We start from the raw sequence: 22,650 nt of genomic DNA on the forward strand, positions 1-22,650 counted from the left end.
GTCAAAAAAAAAAAAAAAAAAAAAAAAAAAAGGCCCAAAGTCTCGGGCGTTGTGCAGTAATGTTTCCTCCGTCTCAGCTCGGGTAGACTATCCGGCTTCGTACCCAAGTGAAGATAAGGTAGTATCTGCTTCTTCTGCTCCTTCCTTGCTGGGTACTGTTCCTGGTCGACGCGAATTTCGCTAACATATATGCGCGAGCGATGCCGCAGTAGTAGACTTTTCTACGCGTAGCATTGCAACATTTTGGCGATTACTTTACCTTAATCGCGATGTAATGCCCCTATTTAGTGTCATGCCGTCTCTTCAGCTTTTTCTATCCTCGACAGTGAGAGGAACCCACGAGTACTATTCATCGTTTCCGAGGCCCTCCTCTCATCCTCATATCATACAAATGCACCGTGATTTCTTGTTTCCGTCGATCCGGCCCTGTCTTCGTATTGCCTAGTTGTTGGGTACAGACAAGACAGACCATCGGCTATAGATTATGTTTGTATGCCACTTGCGCTGGGTTGTGAGGGCGCCGTTGCATCTCTGACGGTCTGCTCACGCTTGTAGTCTTCCTCGAGGGCGCGCTGCATGTCGAAGTCGAGTTGGCGTTCTCGTTTGATGCGCTGCTGTTCGATGTCGCGTACCACTCCTTGATGCATGGCCTAGGCACTCTCATTTAGATACAGATTCCTATAGGAGTAGCGGTAATTCAAGGTGGTACATGCCTCTTTTTCAAACTTTTGTTGGAAATGGACAATGACAATGGTGCTGGCGGCGAACAGCGATGTCGCGGCCAGCGTAAGCTTCGATGCCCTGGACATGGTTGGAAGACGATGTTTGAACGTGCGGGTGGCGTGGGAAGCGAACGAGATGCAAGGCTTGAACAGAGGGTTATCAAAACTCTGGTGATGTTGGTGGATCGATTTCGGTGTTTGAATCTCTCCCCGTGAGCGACAGCATCCGCCGCGTCGGTGTCGCTTGACTCGGTTCTCGATTCGACAGCAGGTATCCGTTAAACAGGGGCCAATAAAAGTCGTTGCGTACCTGCTGGTCTCAATATAACTACCGCAAGTTAGGTTCACGCAATTATCGTCTTCGACAACTGCATTGCAGAGCACCCTAAACGCTTCAAGTCCCCGGAACAGATGTCTAGTTACACTTTACCCAGTATCTTGAGGTAGTGCATATATGCCTGACGTGGGTGCCTCACCTGTGTCTGTCAGCGCCCCGCTAGCTCCTTGACCCCACTAAGGTACCTTACTAGGTAGAGAGACATGGGAGCTTGAAAGTTGAGGTGGAGGGTTGAGGTCGGAGGTACAGTGCTCGAGACATTGTGGTTGTGCACTGTGACCTTCCTTGGCACCTACCTGGGTAGGTACCTCGCCTTACGTTCGCTCCATAACCAGTGCACCCCAGCTTTCCTCGTCGCCTCCTGTTACTTGTGATTGTTGACAACTACCTTACTTACGGCTATCAACACATCTCCTGCATTCGCTCCTTGTGATATCAATCGGCCAGCCGTTTTGAATCGCGCAATCACCCTACTTTGCTTTCCCCGCTAGCTACACCTGCAACAATACTACATAATGGTGAGGACGTGCGAAGTGGACAGCAACGTCATCCATCAACTTGCAGCAAGCTGATTTGGCCTTCTACAGTCGGCTCAGAACTCAGCTGGTATCCAGACCCTCCTGGACGTATGTGCCCTCCGTCGCGACACTCCATGTCGTGTTGTCACTGACCTAAGTGATGCAGGCAGAGAGAGAAGCTTCCAAGATTGTGCAAAAAGGTATGCCCAAGGGTACATGTTGAAGTAACCGGTTGACTAATGAATGAACCCTACCTAGCCCGCGAGTGTAGGTTTCGAGGCCGATCAATACTGCTGCGACTATGACATACTCACGCAATATCGGAACAGTCCGTACGAAGCGGGTGAAGGAAGCCCGAGACGAGGCCAAGAAGGAAATCGAGGCGTACCGCAACTCTAAGGAGGATGAGTTCAAGAAGTTCGAATCTGAGGTATATCTGTCGTGGATTCCGACACCGCTCCGGCACGATCTTGGTGCTGACAACCCCCCAGCACTCCCAAGGAAATAAAGCAGCCGAGGATGAGGCGAACAAGGAGGCAGAAGGAAAGATCAAGGAGATCCAGGGGGCCGGAAAGAAGAGCCAGGACAAGGTCGTAGCTGATCTCCTGAAGGCCGTTTTCGAGGTGAAGCCTGTCGCCCCGACTGCCGCATGAGCCTTTATCAGCATTCTTCATAATATCGAAGCACATTGATAACGAGCGCATCGGACACGCTATGCGCAGCATACGAATAGAAATGAAGCCAGCGCTTTTGTCCTGGGCGAGAAGAGGATGATGAGGACGCGTTCACAAATTGCCGATGATGCGCGAAGCCGGGACAGCAGACTGAAGCGCAAGTTGTTTCCGCGGTATGACCAGAACTTTGGAGAGTCGCACCTACATAGATCGGGTAGCTGTAGTAAAATTGTACTTTGCTAGCCAGTCCTCCCCTTCTACTTCTCCCTCTTCTTCTTCTTCTTCTTCTTCTTCTTCTTCTTCTTCTTCTTCTTCTTCTTCTTCTTCTTCTTCTTCTTCTTCTTCTTCTTCTTCTTCTTCTTCTTCTGTCTAGACTAAAAAGTTCATGAGAGTGGTGAGCATATCGGAGAGATCTTTGTGCTCGGGCTTTTCCAGGTTGAGGTCAGATCGGTATTCTTCCAATGTCGCTTTGATGGCTGATAGACCCTTCCCATCAGCGGCCAGGAGCTTCTGCACCTTCCTCCTAGCACCAGAATCTTCAGCTATGAGCCAGGCCAAGACAACATCGATGTTCCAGAAGCTGTAGAGACCTTCCTCGATCCTCCTCATGAACCACTCGCCTTCCGAGAGCTCAATCTCCTCAGCGCTCATGCCAATTCGCTCTTGACGAATCTTTTCCTGTTGCGCATCCAACATGGAACTATACCTCTTCCGACACTCGTAGAGCCGATCCAGCTTTTCGTAGTCCTTCTCCACGAATTTAGCCAATGTCCTGATTCTCTCGGCAGAGTCGGCAGGCAGGAATCGTAGCAAGGACCTGAATACATCAAATAGGCTTTCTGTCATCTGCCTCTGAGTTTTGCTCGCCTTCTTGAAAATGGAGAAGAGCACTCTCAGCCCGCCAGCGTCTACTAATTTTCGGCATAGTTGCCCGCTCATATCTTCGTCAACGCTGTGTACAAGTAGACGCATTGCCGGCTGCTTGCTCATCTTGGCCTCCTTGAGCATGATCAGGCATAATTCGACGCCCTCGGCTTCGAGAAACTTGGCCTTGCCTTCTGGCTCATCCACAATGCAGACGAGGGCGTTGAATAGGTTCTCCATATACTCTTCCTCCTCGCCCCCCTTCTCAGGGTCACGTTTGCGATACGCAGAGACTAGCTGGAGTAAAACCTCGACCGCATCCATCTCGGCGAGTGTCCGTCTTGTTGCTGGCGATGCGTTCGCAATAATGTCGAGAATTTCCGTAGCATATTGCTTGTTTTGGGACACGGGTGTCTCTTGGCGCTGTGCCCTGTCAAGTAGCCATTTGACCAGCGTCGTGTTCTGTCCCACCTTTTCGGCATTCGCCGTTTTGGAGAGCAGGCTTTCAACAACTCCAAGAGCGTGATATATACCACCACGGTCGGACTCGTCCTCTTCGTTCAGACGCGAGAAGTTGGACACTAGCAAGCCAATGAGGTCTGCAGTCAATAACGCATCCACTAGAGTATCCCAATCCTGATCCGCTGCATTGACGTCCTCGTCAATGAGCTCGCCAATGATCTCCACCGCATCAATCGCGATATCTGTGTTGTCATGGGCCAGCAAACCGACGAGGCTCTCGACGCATCCCAACTTTGTGAATTGGGGATATAACTCGGGGTGCTCGGACAGGATCGAGAGGTCTTTGATGGCAGCGTCGAGATCGGCCTCGCTCTCAATAAACTTGTGAGGCTCGTCGGCAAACCTTGCGCGCAGCTCAGCATTTCGGGTGATGCGCTTCTCAAAATTTAGTGCCGTTTTTCGTACCCAGCCAGCATCAATCTTTTCGGGGGCGGATGAATCCTCGCCATGGCCGTCTACAAAGTCGAGGATCTCAGACTCCTGCTTTGTGATACCCCCGCCAAAGAATCGTCCCTCGTCGTCATCGTCTGGCGGCATTTCTGGGCCATAGTCTTCGTCTTCGCCATCTTCAGGTGGGTTTTGCGCACCGGCAGTGAAATCGCTATCGTCTCCTTCCGCGTCTACTGTGCTGGCATGTCGACTGATGCCGTCAGCTGCGCTCAGTTTGGCTGACTTGTATATTTCATCTATATATCTATTACTTCGTGTTCGCTGTCGGGCAGTGTAGTCTTTCAACATGGGGTAATGGAGGCAGGTACTAACTGGGATCTCGCACAACATCAAGCTTCCTTTTCGCAGCACTGCCGGACTTTGGGGTGCCTGGTAAGTAAGGCTGTGATCGGGAGACTTATGGTGCGACTCACCTTGAACAATTCGTTCACATCCGACATCTCCTTTGAGTGATTTCGGAAAGAATTGGGGTGACTGGTGGGTATGTTGGGCTGTGCTGGAGGTGAATTTGCAGCAACGGTAAAAGGCTTGTGCTTTGGATGATCAAGAAGCTTTGAGACGCGATGCTGCCCGGTATCGTCGCGCCAGGCCCAGCGTGCTAAGGTATCTAGCTTAATCCGAGGTACCTTCAAAGTGCGTATGTCGATCAAGGTACTTATGTAAGTAAGTTGGCACGTTGGGGGCACGGGTGGGTTGAGCCAAGGCCACTTGGGGGTATGTATGTACACTGTAGCTGTAGCCCCATAGGTATCCGGAAGGTCCAGAGCACCTATGCAGATATGCACACGTCGAAGCTCAAGTGAAGCATGCCTACCCTGTGCGTCACGGCGGGTGACTTGCCGTTTCCAGTGTTGTCGCTACGCTTAGACTTGCCTACTCCGGTCATAGAGTTGGTTGCTTGTGTTAATTGTCCAACATAGAGCTTTTAGAATCTAGGGAACATAATTGCGCATCTACAGCAAACCTTCCAAATATCGCCATGCCGCCGACCATCGTGCTCATCCGCCATGCCCAGGCGCTGCACAATGTTGATGATGAGTCTTCCAGCCAACTTCATAGTCGCGAGTCAATCTAACACCACACTACAGGACTGGAACATTCATGACCCTGATCTATCTTCTCTTGGCTTAAGCCAATGTCAGGAACTAAAGGAAAATCTCTCTCAGCGTTTCGCCGATGAGACTGATGCAATCATTATCGTTAGCCCCATGAGACGCACAATCCAGACAGCCCTTCTCTCCTTAGATTGGCTGATCAAGAAAGGGGTACCAATCCAAGCCGACGCTCGATGGCAAGGTAATAAGCCATACATCCTCCCGCAATTCGGGGTGACCCTCCGAGACTTTCCAAGGCCATATCACTGACTATAGTGTAGAAAACTCTGCGAAGCCATGCGACACAGGCAGCACTATCGCAGATTTGAAGGTCGAATTTCCTGGTGTTGACTTTTCTACTGTAGATCCCATCTACCCCAACAAAACACCCCCTGCTGGTGCCCAGTATGCTTTCAACAGAGAAGCCATACTCGGCCGAGGTCAATCGGGCCTCCAGAGCATTTTTGAACGCAAGGAGAAACTTGTCTTTGTTGTCTCCCACTCTGGGTTCCTTCGCGCCGGCGTGACGGGTTATTGGTTCTTCAACGCCGACTATAGGGTTTTCAAGTTTGAAAGGGGCGGAGCGCCAGGGGAGCCTTTCCAGCTTCAACAAGCTGATTCAACCCTAAGTGGCGGTCTCGGCAAGTCGAGGACGGAACCCGTAGTCATCGGCTCGGAATTGGCGCCAGCCTCGGAGACTACCCCATTAGTCTAGCATTTGAAGCACGAGAAGTCAAATGGCGATTGTAGCCTCTGCCAAAAGATCCGAGTAAATGGAGCACTCCAGGTGTGCATCGCAGCGGTCTCTATCACACGGCACGAACAGGAGAGCTGGGGCTCTTCGCGGGTTGACACCGTCATGGATCAGAGCGGACACTATTCATGCCTGAGGTGACCATAGGCGCTGGGATATTGGTATAATAACAACCATATCCAAGCTTAATTGGACCCTTTGGTCTAGAGAAGCTAGGCCACTAGGGAAAGATGTCGAGACTATTGCCAAGTTTCCCTGTCTTCATACACATACACGGGCCCCGTGGGATCCATTTTTTTCTCTTCAACTTTTGTACAAACGTATGCCATATTCGACAGCCCGGCCGAGCCCAGCCCAACCCATTATTGGCGCGCTCACCTGGAGAGGAAGCTCTGGAAAGCAGACTGATCAATGACAACGTTGCCGACGGCGCGAAGTCGCTTACGGCCGGCCTTTTGCTTCTCCAACAATTTCTTCCGGCGCGTGATATCGGAAGCATGAAGCTTTGCTAGCACATCTTTTCGAAACGGCTTAATAGTTTCGCGTGCAACAATCTTCCTGCCCGCCACCGCTTGAATAACGACCTCTGCAAAGCGTCATGTCAGAAAATGCTGCCGTAATGCCAGTGCGTTATGTAGAGAACTCACCAAACATCTGCCGATCGACGTGATTCTTAAATTTAGTGACCCACTGCCTGCCGAGGCGCTCTGCCTGTGAGGTATGGATGACACGACAAATGGCATCCACGGGCTGTTTATTGACGAGAAGCTGCAGCTTGGTGAGCTGGCTCGCTCGCCAGCCAGAGTCTTCGTAATCAAGTGTCGCGTATCCCTTTCTACTCTGACCGTTAGGACAAATGTTTAAAATGATGATAGGAAGACAAACCTACGTTGCTCCTTTGAGTTTACCAAACAGATCATCGACGAGTTGAGCTGCAGGGATATCGTATTTGAGGATAACCTGTGTGGCATGAAAGAATTCAAAGCTCTTTTGCTCGCCACGTACGCTCTCGCAGAGCTCGATGACACGGCCGAGGTACTCCTCTGGAAGAGTCATGGTAGCAGTAACGAATCTAACAAAGGTAAGGATAACCGCAGGGCAGACAGAAATCAGACAAGACGTCGGCTTACGGTTCTAAGACAGTTGCACCACGCATCCGGTGCTCGTCCTGGCTGGGGAAATCAGCCGGGTTCTGATAGATCGTCTCGGTCCCATCCGCCCATTCCACTTTAGTCGGCACAGTCGGGTCCGTGATGATGATGCTGGCGCCATGTTCCTGTTTCAACCGATCCTGGAATACAGAGCAGTGTAAGCTGCCTAGAAAGCCTAGTCGCCAGCCTGCCCCTAATGCCTCGGAATAGTCTTTCTGCAGGGTCACGCTCCTGTCATTCAGAACAAGCTGGCTGATGCTGTCTGCGAGACGCGTATAGTCGCCCTGATCGGTGGGAAAGGCCGCGACGAAAACCATTGGCTTTGGTTCCTCAAAACCCGGGTATGCCTGGACAATGTCCTCCGATCCGACGGTGGTGAAGGTGTCGCCGAGTTTGGCGTCCTGAATGCGCTTCATACCAGGATTGAAGTAGATGTAGCCTACCTGTCCAGCACGAAGGACACTTTGTGGGACAGCATTGGGATACTGTATCCCGACCTCGCCGACGGTGTATTTGTGGCCAGTGGCGAATGAGATGAGAGTGTCGCCAGCCTTGACCTGGCCATCAAAGACGCGTACAAGCAGGATCACGCCCCTGAAATTATCGTACCACGAATCTACCAACAGGATGCGCAGAGGTTTCGAAACATCGCCGACAGGATGCGGGATCTTCTCTACAACGGCGGGAAGGATGTTGGCCACGTGCTTGCCAGTCTTGGCTGATACAAGGACAGCCGTGGAAGGCTCCAACTCGAAAGACGTATGCATCTGCTCGAGGACCCTCGGTACATCGGCGGAGGGCATATCGATTTTATTGACAACAGGAATGAGAGCCAGGTCCTGGGCGAATGCAAGATGAAAATTAGAGACAGTTTGGGCCTGGATGCCCTGACTAGCATCGACTAGCAGCAGAGCACCACCGCAACTGGCGTACGATCGCGTAACTTCGGCTCGAAAGTCGACATGACCAGGAGTGTCAACGAGATGCAGTAGGTAGTCTTCGCCTTTGTAGTTGTATATCATGGTGCAAGTTTGCGCCTTGACAGTAATGCCCCGTTCACGTTCGACATCTAATTTATCCTGCGAAATGACAGGAAGCCATTAGCATTACACCCTCCTCAATGTGCAGCTATGCGGTCAGACATGAACTCACGAGAATCTGCTTGTTGGCGTCACTGGCAGATATTGTACCGGTGATCTCCAGAAGGCGGTCGCTGAGCGTACTCTTGCCATGGTCGATATGGGCCACGATACAAAAGTTACGGTATCGTTGAATCGGAATCGAAAGTATTCGCTCCTCGAGTGCAGAGCGTGACGGTGCCGCAGGCTTAGCAAAGGTCGGTGTACCGCAGTGAAAGGATCTCCTATGATCGAAGCCACTCCATCTCAACGTCTTCCGCTGCCATGACCGTTGCGCAGGAATGTTGCCTTGCAAGGAGATACGCGCCGTCTTGCTTGACGAGGGAAATCGTGGCAATTGGCGTGGAATACCGACCAATTGGTCCCGCGTACAGCGCACGCTCGTCGCTAAGGGGCCGCGCATCAAGGTGTGTTCCTCTGCATCGAGCAGATCCAAGCTCGGGGTTCGAATGTCCCAATGGCGAGGGTGCGATGGGTGTCGTCAGTAGTTGGCTTGGGGCGTTCAACACATTGAACCATGGCTCTTTTCTCACCAGGTGCAGGGACAGCTGATAGGAACGGTGCACTACCCAAGCAAGACAAGCCTAAGCACGCTAAGGTACACGGTCCTTGGAGCACTCGTGGATACCAAGGGAACCTTGCGGTACCTCAGCACGTTACCTTCCGCCTGTCACTAGATCTGATGTACTTCGCAGGTACTTAGGGATCAGTCTTTGGGACTCTCTTAGCGGCCTGTCAACCTCATGTAGGTAGGTGCCTCAAGATTAGGTAGCTTATGCGGGTCTACACCGGCATGACAGACACCACAGTCAGCCCTTGGTTTGGGTATGGTAGGTATTGCTGAACCGGCATATCGGTAGGATTCCTGACGAGCGGTGGCTCGGCCGCCCGCCTCCGGTACCACACCCGTAGGCGACGGAGCCAGCTCCCAAAGCCGGCTGACTTTGTCATGCCCATGCCTGACGATAACTGAAGTTAGAAGCTCACCTTGCGACGACAACAAAATTTCACGTGAGTGTCTAGTACATCCAGTTGCAATGTTGAAAATATTGAGGTATCTTTTGGAATCTGAAAACTTCGATTCCAGCACCAGCAAGCAGGCTCGCATAGGCGATCATTCGCTAGCCCATCCCGCTTCAGCTTCTATCATAACATCAGACCTTCTTAACCCAGTTGTGGCTCTCGATTGAAAACAAATCCCTTGGCAGCCCGTTCAGCTGCCCTTTAGTACTCTTGCGTCATGCCTCCATAGCTTGCTTGCCATATCCACACGGTCACTCAATGCCGCGTGGCTCACGACTCGTTAACTCACTTAGTTGAGAACCCACTCGCTTCCCCTCTTGATAAATTTATCCAAGAGGAGGCTCAGGTCAGACAATACAAAACGACAGATGAAGAAGCCAAAAAACTCTGCCGCATGTCTTGTGCACAGCTCAAGGCCAACCTGTGTCTTGTCGGCATGCCGAAGGCCTGGATCTTCAACCTGGCGCGCGATTTGGTCTGCATCAGAATGTCAGTTAAAGGGAACGCCGGGCAAAAGCTATTGGTCACCTACCAATCGTTTGAGCAGCGTCGAATAATCGAGCCAGCGACCCCATATAGTTCGCATTCGGCCCTGAAAATTGCGCGTTGCTAGGATCCCTTCTAGAGGGGCGACTCGTTGGGTGTTCCGTCATGGGCAACGTTTCTAGGCCTGGAGATTCCTTGCCGCTCTCTATCCCATTCCCCTTGGCATTAAAAGAGTTGTTTAAGCCCGCTGCCGAATTCTTGGACCGCAGCCTCCGCCATGAGAAGGATGAGGACTTTCCCGACACACTGGCTGAACGCGGCACGCTAATTGCGGCTTCAAGCTCTGCTGAATTCGAAGCGTCTCGAAACAACATGCTGGAGTTCTGCACACCAACATCTGTGCCCAATTTCCGTGTCAGCCCGACTTGCACTTGTTCGAGAATGCCCTCCAAAGCCTGCATTTCTTCGAGGACAGCATCCGCATCACATGTGTCGACTCGCGCAAGCTTTAATAGCGCAGCTGTCAGGTAGTCGCACGTTGCCACTTTATCCTCCAGATTTCGAATCTTGACGCCTTTCACCTTCCATACGTCGCGTGGAACGAATAACTTATTGCTGAGATATCCTCCGCGAGGGTGTGCAAGCGTCTGATAAAGACATCGCATTAACCAAAATGGCCTCAACATATAGTCTGTTGGGCACGGCTCTAGGGGAATTGGGGCATCTGGCTGAAGTGTGTTTGGAGACCCCGGGCTCTGTGGTGAATGTAGGCTATCGTCAAACAAGTAAAGACCCCCAGCAGAGCTGGACGTGAACTTCTCCTTAAAAGCAGCAGCCAACGGTGTCGGCAAGGTTGGCATCGCCGGATGCCTGCCATTAATGCCAAAAGCTGTACTTAATGGGGTGCCAGGAGACATGTCAGACGTATCATCCAGGTTCGATAGAGACATGTTCCGGTTCTTCATGCTTCTTAAGCTTGAGGAAGAGAAGTTCTTTCTTAACGTAGGTCGAAATGAAGGCGAGCCAGAGTGACTGCCCGTAAAGTCTTCACTGTCCCGACTTCTTGAGTGTCCGAGGGGAGGTGTAGGAGGCACTGGCTGGGTTGGACTGATGCCTTCAGGCGGCGAATATGGCCGAGCCATTGAGCCATCTGCATCAGCATCAGGAGGCCCGTTGATAGCAAGGTGTTCGAAATCTACCCCCTGTATTCCACTCGACGCCTGGGCAACACTGTATCGTCGACCAGTATCGGTAAAATTTGCAAGCTTGGTAGTTTCAATCTTCAGTTGCTTGGGATTCTGTCCTGACATCCGCCTGCTTCGTACACTTTGCCCAGGGCCTGGCGATGGTGTAGCCCCTGATAAGGGCTTTTTACCAGGCAATTCTGGCAAAGCTTGTGCTGGTGGCGGAACTGCAGGGCCTCCGACACTTGGAAAGTTGTTTGTGGTGATGGGCTCGGTAAGAGGGAAAACATCAGCACCTACGGCATCGGTCGGGGTAACGGATGCCTGCCAGGACGACTGGACCAAATCACTTGAGCCTGAAGTCCTAGCTGCAGCCTGATGAGAGGCCAAATTAAAGGCGAAGTCGTCAACCGAGTAGTCTCGAGTGATCTCGTCAAGGATGCGCTCCTCTTCGTCTGATGATCCGTCATCGAAAAAGCCTTCACGGACGACACCTTCGTCGGACTGCTGGCCCATTTGAATTCGCGCAAGCCGCTCTCTCTCATTGGCTTGTGCAATAGCTTCTCTCTCCGTTTGGCGGACCCGCTCTTTGGCCAGCTCAACCTTTCTCAAGGCTTTCGCTACAATCGGATCATCCGATCCTTGAGTTTCTGGATCAGAAAAGCCCATCGGCTCATACCCATCGTCGTAGGCTGCTTCGACTGCAGCGTCTAACGCCGCGTCAAACTCTGCTTCCGTTGCGCCACTTGGAGCCCGTATGTGCTTGCGCCTTATAACTGCAGATGACGACCTGGAATGAACAGAGGACGCTGTGGAGCCTCCAGACTCATCGATGGGGTCCAACCATGAATTGGACTCACGACTTGAGTCCCTGACATGTCGAGAACTCTGGCTAGTCCGTCTTGCTGATAGGGAGAAATCGGACCTGATGGGTCCATCGGGACTACCTTGGCCGTCAGGGTTGGGTGACGAGAGACGTCTAGGTGAGAGTGGCGGTGGCATGTAGGCATCGTCTGTGGGTATTTGGAAGATGAGTTGATCGTCTGATGCACGATCCCGAAGCGGAGATCGTGAGAAGGAGGACTGCAAGGGATACTGATCCGGCAACCTTGCAGAAGTACTCCTTTGTCGATCCCCCAGACCATGCATTCGTGAAATGGTCAGACTAGAACCACTGTAGCTGGCTGCTTGTTGATTTCCCTCCCTCAATATCCTGGTCAGTGTCGCAGTCTCTAACCCATCCGTATCCTCCAATTCTTCATCGTCGTCGTCGAACTGTAAGGTAGGGTTCAAGCGCAGGCCGAGGCTTTCTGGTCTAGCCGGCAGTGCTTTGCTTTCCGTAGCTTGCCGCACCGGAACCATTTGATCCAATTCTTCAATGCGACTGGTGTATGTCCGACGCTTCATCTGGTTAGCTTTGGTTTCGGCCGTTTAAAACATGAAGCCGTGAAACTCACGATCGCCTCCAACTTTCGTCTGTCCTCCTCAGTGGATGTCCTAGCAAGCACCTGGTGCAGCAGCTCACACGCCTCCGCATATGAATGCCTCGCACCCTCAAAATTCTGCGCATTGTCTAGCTGTACTGCCGTATTCGCCTTTTGTAAAGCTCTTGAGAGCATAGCTTTTTGCGATGGCGGCCGATTTCCCCTTTCCTTACCCCGCGAGGACCCAGTGGTGTCGGTACTCCCCTTTGCGGCCTGCGACCAATTGCGGGAGTGACCCTTCGTCTCGTAGGCGTCCCCATTGCGTTCGGATGGCATTGCTGCACGAGACGACTGCTGTCGACGCTGTTCAGTTGATCCTCTCCGCCCCGGACCGGAGAATGCATCCCAGGTTCGGTTTTGGGCAGCAAGGAGGTCAGTCTCGAGCGCACGGGAGGTTCCCGCTGGCGCTCGCAAGCCGTTTCCTTGGGTTGCAAGCTTATGGGTTGCGGGCGAGTTGTGGTTATGGGATGTGAATAGGGCGAAATGACCTTCGTGGTGCGTCAATCCGGATGGTGAAGGGGCGCGCAACTTGCTTCCGCCGTTAGTTTCCCGAGAGCCGTCGCTAGAGTTGGATCGTCGTCGGTGTCTCGCGAGCCTTTGACTTAGCTGACTGGGCGCCGATATGCTGTTAGTCGCGGGTAGTGCAGACGCATCAATGCTCACGCGGCGTGCATGAGAGTTGATGCCGCGATGGTCCTGGGTCGACGCTCGGCTTGATGTTGTCGAGGCAGACCAGCGATTGAGGTTTCTCGCACCGTCAGTCGAAAGGCCTGCGCTGCTCGCACGCGAGTGGGCGGTAGAAGGCCGGGGATGCGAAGACACTTCGTAGTACAATGGCGAGTTTGAGTCAGAATCTTCAGGAATCACGACATCAGGCTTTTTTGTCGGAAAGTGAGTTGCAGGTTGTTGCGGGGGCGGTAGAAGAGACGATGTTCGTGGAAGTGGTGACGGCGTTTTGCGCGAAAAGGTCGTGCTTGTGTCAAGACGAGAACGAAGCGAAGATGAGACTGGAGCCTGCGGTCGGTCGGAGCGTGTGCCGATCGGGTAGCGGGGGGCAGCCAGGTGATTTGAAGACGGCGACGAGGGGAAGGACCTGGAGAGTCTGTGCTGCTTCTGATAAGACGGCTGTTGTTGCTGTCGATGGTGGTCTTGCTGGTATTGCGGTGAGTCCGATTGAGGTAGTTGATGGGTCTGGAGGGTTTGCTCGCGGTGGTATAGCGATGTTGAATGCGACTGCGACAATCCTGGGTTCGAAAAGGTAGCCGAGCTGATGGTTTTGGGTGAGGGCATCCTGTGCACCTGAAGGTGTGGTAGTGAGGACCTACTCGATACGCTTGGAGTCTGGTCAGAGACCTTCAAGTTGGTCGACCGGAACGCGCCCTCTACCGCACCCACGGCATTGAATGTGTCACGGCTACGCGTAGTACCGGTTTATTCCAGGAGGGTGGGTGGTCGGTCGTTTGTCGTCGCCGACAGCCTGGTTGAGCATGGGTATCTCCAGTGGAAGGTATGAGAGAATGGCGCAAATGCCTTGAGGAGAGGATGATTGGTACGGACTACCTCACAAAAAGCACGGATATCCGTACCATGGGACAAGGTTCTAAGGAAAAGGGGCAAGTGATGGTCACTCGCTCCATGTAATGCAGGCTTCTTGGCTTATCTCTAGGTCGGTGGCTTCGCCTGTATTCCAGGGTAGTCCTTTCAGGGAGTGATTGGTACGGCGCCACGACCAAAACGGGCGCCCCAACTGTGTATCATTATATCTGGAGCACTTTGTGAAATACCAAGAAAGTCATGGACTCATAATGTAATGTTATATCTAGGCAGTATGTATAGAAATCATGGCCTCTGGCCATTGCAGTGATTTACCGGGAGCAATTACGAGCAAAAGCGTAGCCGTCTTCTTATAATAGCCTACTTACTTATTATTACTTAACTAATAACCTTTTGAGGTTATATATTATAGCTAACTTTTTAAATTTTTAAATAAAAATTATATTATTTAGACTTTATTATTAATTAACCTAATTTAATAATAATATGTTATAACTTAATATATATAACTAACTTAGAAGCTAATTTATTAGTTATAATAATTATAATATACTATATATATAAATAAAATAGCCCCCTAATAGAGTAATTTGCCGGGGCCGTATTATATATTATGTATTAGGGAAAACTAAGTATATTACGCTCCGTACTTAATTACTAACTAAAATAGCTCCCGACTTTCTACTATTTCTAGCCGTTTATAGGGCGAGTTATACCTATTTTAATATATATAATACTTCTTAGTACTAGCTTATATAAGTAAATCCGTATTATATATTCCTTTTATTAAAAGTTAAGGAACCCTTACATAGTCCCTATATTTATAATATAACCTATATTAAAAGGATTTTTAGTTTTATATAATATAATTCTAAGCTAATATTAATATATTAAATTTTAATATTTATATTAACTTAGTTATTTATAACGTTTATATTATTATTTAATTAGATTTTATATTATTAAAAGTATTATACTACTTTTTAAGTATATTTATATTAATTATAATAACTAGGGTATCGAGGGCTTAAAATTTATTAAGCTTTAGAGAGGACTTATTAAGGGTATTTTTAAGTTCTTATTAAGGTAATAATTTATATATTAATAAGTTTGTTTAATAAGTTTATTTAATAAGTTTATTTAGTAAATTTATTTAATTTAAATAGAGAATAGCTTTAAATAATATTAAAAATAATAAAGATAAAAAGAATTTTTATAAGTTTTAGTATAATAAAAGAGTAATAAATATTAGCCCTTTTAGCTTTTTTAAAAACCTTTATGTTATTATTAAAGTTTAGAACTTCTATAGTTAAAGGCTATTTCTAACTTTTATAATTAATTATTATAATTAATTATTATAGCTAACTTTTATTATTAACCTTTTAACTAGCACTATTATATAATAAGTAGCCTATTTATTCTAAATTAAATAGTAGTTTTATATTAAAATTATTATATTATATTAAGCGCATACTTAGGGTATATTATATATATTATATAATTAAAAGTATATTATATTATATAATTTCTTTTAAAAATATAATCCTATTAAAATCGATCTTTTACGCTTATAAAGCTAGAAAAACCACTATATATAAATAAAATAGCCTCTAGTTATTATAATAATTTATTAAAAATAATTATTAATAAAAGCGTAATTATTTTTTTATAGCGGCCTTTACTTATTATTATTTTATTAATAACTTTTAAAAATTATATATTATAACTAACTTTTAACTTTTTAAATAATAATTATATTATTAAACTAAGTATTAAGTGCTTTATTACTTATTAACTTTTAGTAATTATTTTTATTAATACCCTTTACCTTAAGTTAACGAGCTATTATTATTTAGTATAATATACTATTATTTTATAAGTTTTGCTATCCGGAGGTCCTTTTTAACTATCCGGAAGGTAATTTACTTTTTAACTAATTAAAGCTTATATATTTACGGACTTTTTAGCTAATAGGATTATTAATTTCAATAATTATTAGAGAATATAAAAATAATATACTACGTAATAAATAAAACTAAAAATTATTTTAACTTTTATTATAATAATTAATTTAGTTTTATTTTATTTTATATACTACGTACGTAAAAAGCTTACTCTATATAAGTATATCTCTATATATAGTTTTTAATAGTATATATTAGTATATACGTATTTCGTTAAGTTAAAAAGTATAATAGTATTTTATAATACGCAGAGAGCTTTTGTTAAAAAAGGTACCCCTATAGGCTATACGTCTAGCTATACTACTAACTACTTATTTTAAATTATAATTATATAGCGCAATACCTAGGCGGGTAGACGGCCGGTAATACTATTAAGGTCGGAGCTGCTTAAGGTTATGCTACTATAGTTTTTAAACTTTTTAGCCCGCATTACGCTAGAGTGCTATAAATATCCTGATAATATACTTTATAAAACCCTAATGCCCTAGAGGTAGATATAAGAGATCCGTTTACGAGCTATTAAATAGTAAGTAGATCCCTTTTTCTATATTCTTAAGTCCTCAAATCGTTTATTTTTACTATAAAAACTTTATTACTTAATTATAATAAATAACTTAATAAACTTATTTATAACTTTTAAGTTTAATATTATTACCTAGCTTATTTATACTTAAATAGCTTTATTATTAACGTTAATTTTTATTATATTTTTAAAAGTACGTCTTATTTAATAATACCTTATTTCTTTTTTTAATACTTTTTAAAAAATAAGCTTTTTATTATTTATTTTAATTATATTAAAAAAAAATAATATTTATATTAAATACTTTAAAATATATTTAAATAAATTAAAATTAATAAAAGTCTTTATTTTAACTAGAGGTTAAGTTATTAATAATATTATTATTATTTTATTAATATTATAATAATAGCTATTTACTTTATAAAGGCCCTGAATATTTAATATTAAATTAGTAAGTAGTATATAATAGTTTTTTTAGTTTTATAAGCGCAAAAGATCGACCTTAACGGGATTATATTTTTAAAAGAAATTATATAATATAGTATACTTTTTAACTATATAATACGTATAATATACCTTAAGTACGTACTTAATATAATATAATAATTTTAATACGAAAACCGCTATTTAATTTAAAATAAGTAGGCTACGTATTACGTAGCGGTACTAACTAAAAGGTTAATAATAAAGGTTAACTATAATAATTAATTATAATAGTTAGTTATAAAGGTTAAAAGCGGCCCTTAACTATAAAGGTTCTAAATTTTAATAATAACGTAGAGGTTTTTAAAAAAGGGCTAAAAGGGTTAATATTTATTACTTATACTAGAGCTTATAAAAATTCTTTTTTATAAAAATTCTTTTATCCTTATTACTTCTAATATTATTTAAAGCTCTATTTAAACTAAACAAATCCACTAAACAAACCTACTAAATAATTAGTAAGTAGTATATAGTTAAGTATTATTAAGGCTAAACTATATTAATAGTAAATAGGGCTAGAGAGAAGGCGTTATTATTAAATCGGGTCGGTTAGAAATAAAATAAATAACTACTAAAAGTTAAGTAGTAAAGTACTTAGTACTTAGTTTAGTAATATAATTATTATTTAAAAATTAAAAAATTAAAAATTAGCTATAGTATATAACTTTAAAAGGTTATTAATAAAATAATAATAAGTAAGCAGGCTATTATAAAAAGACGGCTATGTTTTTATTAATAATCGCTCTTAATAAATTATTATAATAGCTAGAGACTATTATAATAATTAATAAATATTAATATACTAACTTTTCATAATTAATTAATCTTTACTTAGCTTATTATATTAATTTATTAAGCTTAAATAAAAGAATACCTCTAAGCCTAATATAAGATAACTTTATTACTATAATCTTTTCTAATACTAGCTTATTATAATAATAATTAAGTTTTAAGTATTTTTAAATAATTCTTTTAATTATTAAAACACTCTTTCTAAATTATAATTAATTATAATATATACTAGCTTTAATAAGTTTAAGTACGGCCTCTAGCTATTATAATAATTTATTAAGAGCGATTATTAATAAAGGCGTAGTTATCTTTTATAATAGCCTACCACTTATTACTACTTTATTAATAACCTTTCAGGGTTATATATTACTAACTTTTAACTTTTAACTTTTAAAATAATAATTATATTATTACTAAGTATTAAGTACTTTATTATTCAACTTTTAGTAATCTAGATTTTACTTTTAACTAACCCGATCTAGTAATAACGCCTTCCTTTTTAGCTCTATTTACTATTAATATAGTTTAGCCTCGATAATAGTTATAATAGCTTAATTATACGCTATATATTAATTTATTAAATACCTAGAGCCCTTATAAAGCGGGTAATTATTATTATAATATTAATAAAAAAGTAATATTATTATTAATAGCCTAATTTTTAATTAAAATAAAGACTTTTATTAATTATAACTTATTTAAATACGCTTTAAAGTACTTTATATAAACGTTATTTATTTTTAATATAATTAAAGTAAATAATAAAAGGTCGTTTTTTTAAAGAATATAAAGAGAAATAAAGTATTGTTAAATAAGACGTACTTTTAAAAATATAATAAAAATTAAAATTAATAATAAAATTATTTAAATATAAATAAGCTAAAGTAATAATATTAAACTTAAAAACTATAAATAGGTTTATTAAGTTATTTATTATATATATATTACTTATAATTAAAATTATTTAAAAATAGATAATTTGAAGATTTAAAGATATAAAAATAGGGACTTATTTATTATTTAATAGCTTATAAATAGATCTTATTAATCCGTAGTTGTGAATTTTATAAGAAGGAAAGTTGAAAAAGTAGAAGAAAATTATAAAAAATAGTCTAACGAGATAGTAGGGTATCTATTAATACTATATATTAATACCGTATAACTAATATTAAGAACCGTGAGCGATTTATAAAAGTAGAATTAAAAATAAATAAATAGATCTTTTATATTTACTTTAAAGATATTAAAGTTTTATAAATAAAGATCTTTATAATACGTTAGTTATACTATAAATAATTTAATATAATATAAACTAAAAGTTTAAAAACTATAGTAATATAACTTTAAGTAGCTCTAACTTTAATAATATTACCACCGTAACTAAGTAAATAACTTTTATAAACTATCTACCTACCTAGGTATTATACTATATAACTTTTAAAATAAGTAGCTAGTAATATAACTAAACATATAGAGTACTTTTTTAATAAAGCTCTACATATATTATATAAGACACGTATATATTAATATATATTATTAAAAACTATATATAGAGAGATATACTTATATAGGGTAAGTTTTCTACGCATAGTATATAAAATAAAATAAAACTAAATAAGCTTAAGTACTAAGTTCTTTATCCTTTTTAATATCTATAATATATAATTTAATAATAGAAGTTTATTTATAATAAGTATACTATTTAATAATTATTTACTTATAATAAGTACGCTACTTAATAATATTACTATAATAATTTTAGAGTTATAAAGTTATTTATAAATACTTATAATTACTAAGGGTTTTAATTTAAAATAGGGTATTATAAAAGTCTTATATTTTATTAATTTATAATATAAATATTTTAGTATAAGGAACGTATTGATAATTATATTAATTATTAATAAGGATAAATATAATACTTTATTAAGTCCTCTTTTATTTTTATAAGTTTTAAAAAATATAAAAATATAAAATAATTTAAACTAATAACTAAACTACTTATTATAAATACTAAAATTAGGGGTCAATTTAGTTCCCTTCTTTAAGTATTATAATTAAAATAATTTTATATTAATAAAAAGTAGCTTAAGGGCTTTATATCTTATTTATTTTATTATTATATTAAGTTACTCTTATTATAAATAGTTTTATTAACTTCTTATTTTTATAAAAATATAGAGGTTAACGTACGTTATTTTCTTATTAAATAATATTTTATTAATTATTTTAACTAAGCTAATAAGGTCTATATTATTAAATATTATATATAACTTTAGGTTTTTATAAGTAGTTTTTATAAAATTATTAGTATTAATACTAAAGTTTTTATAATTATTAATATAACACTAAGTTTATTAATAATAATAGAGTAAGTATTTATTTTATATTTCTACCTTTGCTAGTTACTCGGGCGGTTCTCGATATTAGTTATACGGTATTAATACATAGTATCAGTGGATACTCCCACTGTCTCGTTAGACTATTTTTAATGATTTTCTTCTACCTTTTGAACTTTCCCTCCTGCAAAGTTCACAACCACGGATTGACGGCGATATAGAGTAAGTATATATTATAAAAGTAATTAAAATAACGTTATTAATATTATAGCTAGCTAGTTGTAATAAGGTATATTAATAAAGGTTAGGGCTACGAAGCTAAATAATAATATTATAATTATAAATAGCTTCTTTAAAACTATATTTAAAAATTATAAAATAAATAAAGCTTTTAATAATTAATTATAATCTTATTAAAAAGCTCTTAATAAAAATAACGAAAAATAATTATAAAATTTAATATTAAATTAATTATCAAAAAACTATAGAAATCTATTCTTAAGCTTAGTTTAAGTTTATATTATATATAAATCTCGTTTTTTATATTTTTATAATACTATTATTTATAATTACTTAACCGTTTATTAAATAATTATTTATTTTATTTATATATAATTATTTATTATATTTTTTATAAATATCCGTTCTTTATTTTATTATATAATTATAATTATATAACTTATTTATAATTCTTTTATCCGAGAGGAGTTACCTAAGTTTATACCTTTATATATATAATATAATAGCTATTATAAGTCTTATAGGGTAGCCCTAGCCTTATTATACGTATTAGGTCGTAATAACTAATTTAAAAACTTAGTTTATAAATAGTCCTATATTTTATTAAAGTCCTCCTTAATATTAGTATATATTATATAAGCTTATAATTAATTAAACCTTATAAAAAGTACTTATTTGATTAATTATTAATTAGTAAGTACTTTATTAATACCACCTAGCTTATTAAGAGTATAAGTAAAAGTAATATAAATAGTAAAAATTAATATAAACTAAATAAGAGGTTAAAAAGGCTATATAGCCTTATTATTACTTTAGTTAATTTTGAATTCTATATTATTAAGGGTACTAGGTCTTTTTATTTTTATTTAATATTAAAATTAATATTAGTATTAATATAAAAATATATAATTATAACTAAATTAATAGTAAAACTTTTATAATAATAGAGTATAAAACTATTTTAAAATTTATAATAATAACTTAAGAAGCTTAGTATTAATTTTATAATAGATCTAGTTAAAAGACTACATAAAGAAGTTATATTTTTTATAGTGCTTGAATAATAATAATTTAAAACGTATTTAATATAAAAACCCGAGATTTATAATACTAATAACCCCTTTGGGGTCGGCCCGCCTTATTAGGGGCTAACTTCGCCCTACGGGCAAGCTAGTTTACGAGGGTTAATATTAAGTTTTTATTATATATATAATAAACTTTATAATTAATAATAACTAGTTATAATTACTAATATTAACCGAACTTAAAATACTAATTACTTTACTATAATATATTAATTATTTTTAAATAGCCAAAAACTACTTTTTATTTTTACTTTTTTAATAACTTTAAATTCTTTTTTTAGTTTTTAAACCTCTTATTTTACTACCATAATATTAGGGTATTAATTATACTTTATAATTAATTAGGTATTTTATTAAGGCTATGTTATATAAGTTCGGTACTAATAATAATAATATTTATAAGAGTATTTATATTTTTAAATTTTTAAATTAATAATAACTAATTTATGCTCTTTTAAACGATCTTTTATAAATTAGGATCGTTAAATATAATATTAATAAGATCGAAGTACTAAAAGTATACTCCTTAAGGTATTCTTATAGGTCGACGAGTTATTAGTGTCTTAGTATTTTAAGTATTCTTAAGGTAAATAGTTCGATAGTAATAATATAATAGTAATAGTATAATAATAATAGTACGATAATAATAATACGATAGTAATAATGTAATAGTAATAGTATAATAGCGATATAATAAAAAAACGAGGTAATAAATATATAGTATAGGTATAAGTTAACGTATACTAGATATTAGCGCTTATATAGATCGGTACTATTCTTAATGATAATAACGAGGGTATCTCTAATGTTATTATTATAAGCTATTATTACTGAGGGTTATAAACTTAGCTAAATAAGCGGCTTATAAAATAGTAGCGTTAAGTACTTAATATTACTATTAATCCGTAGTTATAAACTTTATAAAAAGAAAGTTAAAAAAGTAAAAGAAAATTATAAAAATAGTCTAATAAAATAATAAAGTATTTATTAATACTATATGTTAATACTGTATAACTAATATCGAGAACTACGAGTAATTAGTAGAGGTAGAATTAAAATAAATAATACTAATAACTTAGAATAATAATATTCTATATTAATTACTTTTATAAATATTATCGAATTTATATATATAAAAAAAACGTTTTTATATTATTTTATAAAAAAACAAGTTTAAAAATTATTTTAAGTACGTTAAAATTAGTTTTAAATTATATAATATAGTACTTTAGACCTCGTTACTAAAGTTAATAAATAAAAGCTTATAT

At 39.8% G+C, this 22,650-nt stretch overlaps 5 protein-coding genes across 5 annotated transcripts; 2 read left to right on the forward strand and 3 right to left on the reverse strand.

Moving 5' to 3' along the window:
* Window positions 1-51: 51 nt before the first annotated feature.
* HER10_EVM0005109 (uncharacterized protein) lies at window positions 52-1,121 on the reverse strand. Its single transcript, XM_035474734.1, has 2 exons — window positions 714-1,121; window positions 52-650 (listed from the first exon to the last, which is right to left on the reverse strand). The coding sequence occupies exons 1-2, from the start codon at window positions 807-809 to the stop codon at window positions 483-485; spliced, it is 264 nt and encodes an 87-aa protein (XP_035338318.1). The 5' UTR covers window positions 810-1,121; the 3' UTR covers window positions 52-482.
* A 269-nt stretch (window positions 1,122-1,390) lies between these two features.
* On the forward strand, window positions 1,391-2,493 carry HER10_EVM0001888 (V-type ATPase). Its single transcript, XM_035471622.1, has 6 exons — window positions 1,391-1,577; window positions 1,647-1,685; window positions 1,744-1,777; window positions 1,836-1,844; window positions 1,907-2,007; window positions 2,069-2,493. Exons 1-6 carry the CDS (start codon window positions 1,575-1,577, stop codon window positions 2,228-2,230), a joined length of 348 nt encoding a protein of 115 aa, XP_035338022.1. The 5' UTR covers window positions 1,391-1,574; the 3' UTR covers window positions 2,231-2,493.
* Window positions 2,494-2,584: 91 nt separating this feature from the next.
* HER10_EVM0000463 (uncharacterized protein) lies at window positions 2,585-4,673 on the reverse strand. Its single transcript, XM_035482830.1, has one exon. The coding sequence runs from the start codon at window positions 4,415-4,417 to the stop codon at window positions 2,621-2,623; it is 1,797 nt and encodes a 598-aa protein (XP_035337908.1). The 5' UTR covers window positions 4,418-4,673; the 3' UTR covers window positions 2,585-2,620.
* A 323-nt stretch (window positions 4,674-4,996) lies between these two features.
* Window positions 4,997-6,128, forward strand: HER10_EVM0009401 (phosphoglycerate mutase). The gene is made up of 3 exons (XM_035483095.1): window positions 4,997-5,121; window positions 5,174-5,383; window positions 5,463-6,128. The coding sequence occupies exons 1-3, from the start codon at window positions 5,067-5,069 to the stop codon at window positions 5,894-5,896; spliced, it is 699 nt and encodes a 232-aa protein (XP_035338738.1). The 5' UTR covers window positions 4,997-5,066; the 3' UTR covers window positions 5,897-6,128.
* Window positions 6,129-6,309: 181 nt separating this feature from the next.
* On the reverse strand, window positions 6,310-12,662 carry HER10_EVM0011937 (MIT domain-containing protein; the record flags this gene model as incomplete). The annotated part of the gene is made up of 9 exons (XM_035481346.1): window positions 6,310-6,521; window positions 6,583-6,770; window positions 6,825-7,007; window positions 7,066-8,165; window positions 8,239-8,662; window positions 9,602-9,725; window positions 9,781-12,319; window positions 12,376-12,463; window positions 12,502-12,662. 9 exons carry the CDS (start codon window positions 12,660-12,662, stop codon window positions 6,310-6,312), a joined length of 5,019 nt encoding a protein of 1,672 aa, XP_035338963.1.
* Window positions 12,663-22,650: the final 9,988 nt, after the last annotated feature.

This window comes from Colletotrichum scovillei, assembly GCF_011075155.1.
Source record: "Colletotrichum scovillei strain TJNH1 chromosome Unknown Contig00001, whole genome shotgun sequence".
In the NCBI taxonomy this organism is placed as follows: Eukaryota; Fungi; Ascomycota; class Sordariomycetes; order Glomerellales; family Glomerellaceae; genus Colletotrichum; species Colletotrichum scovillei.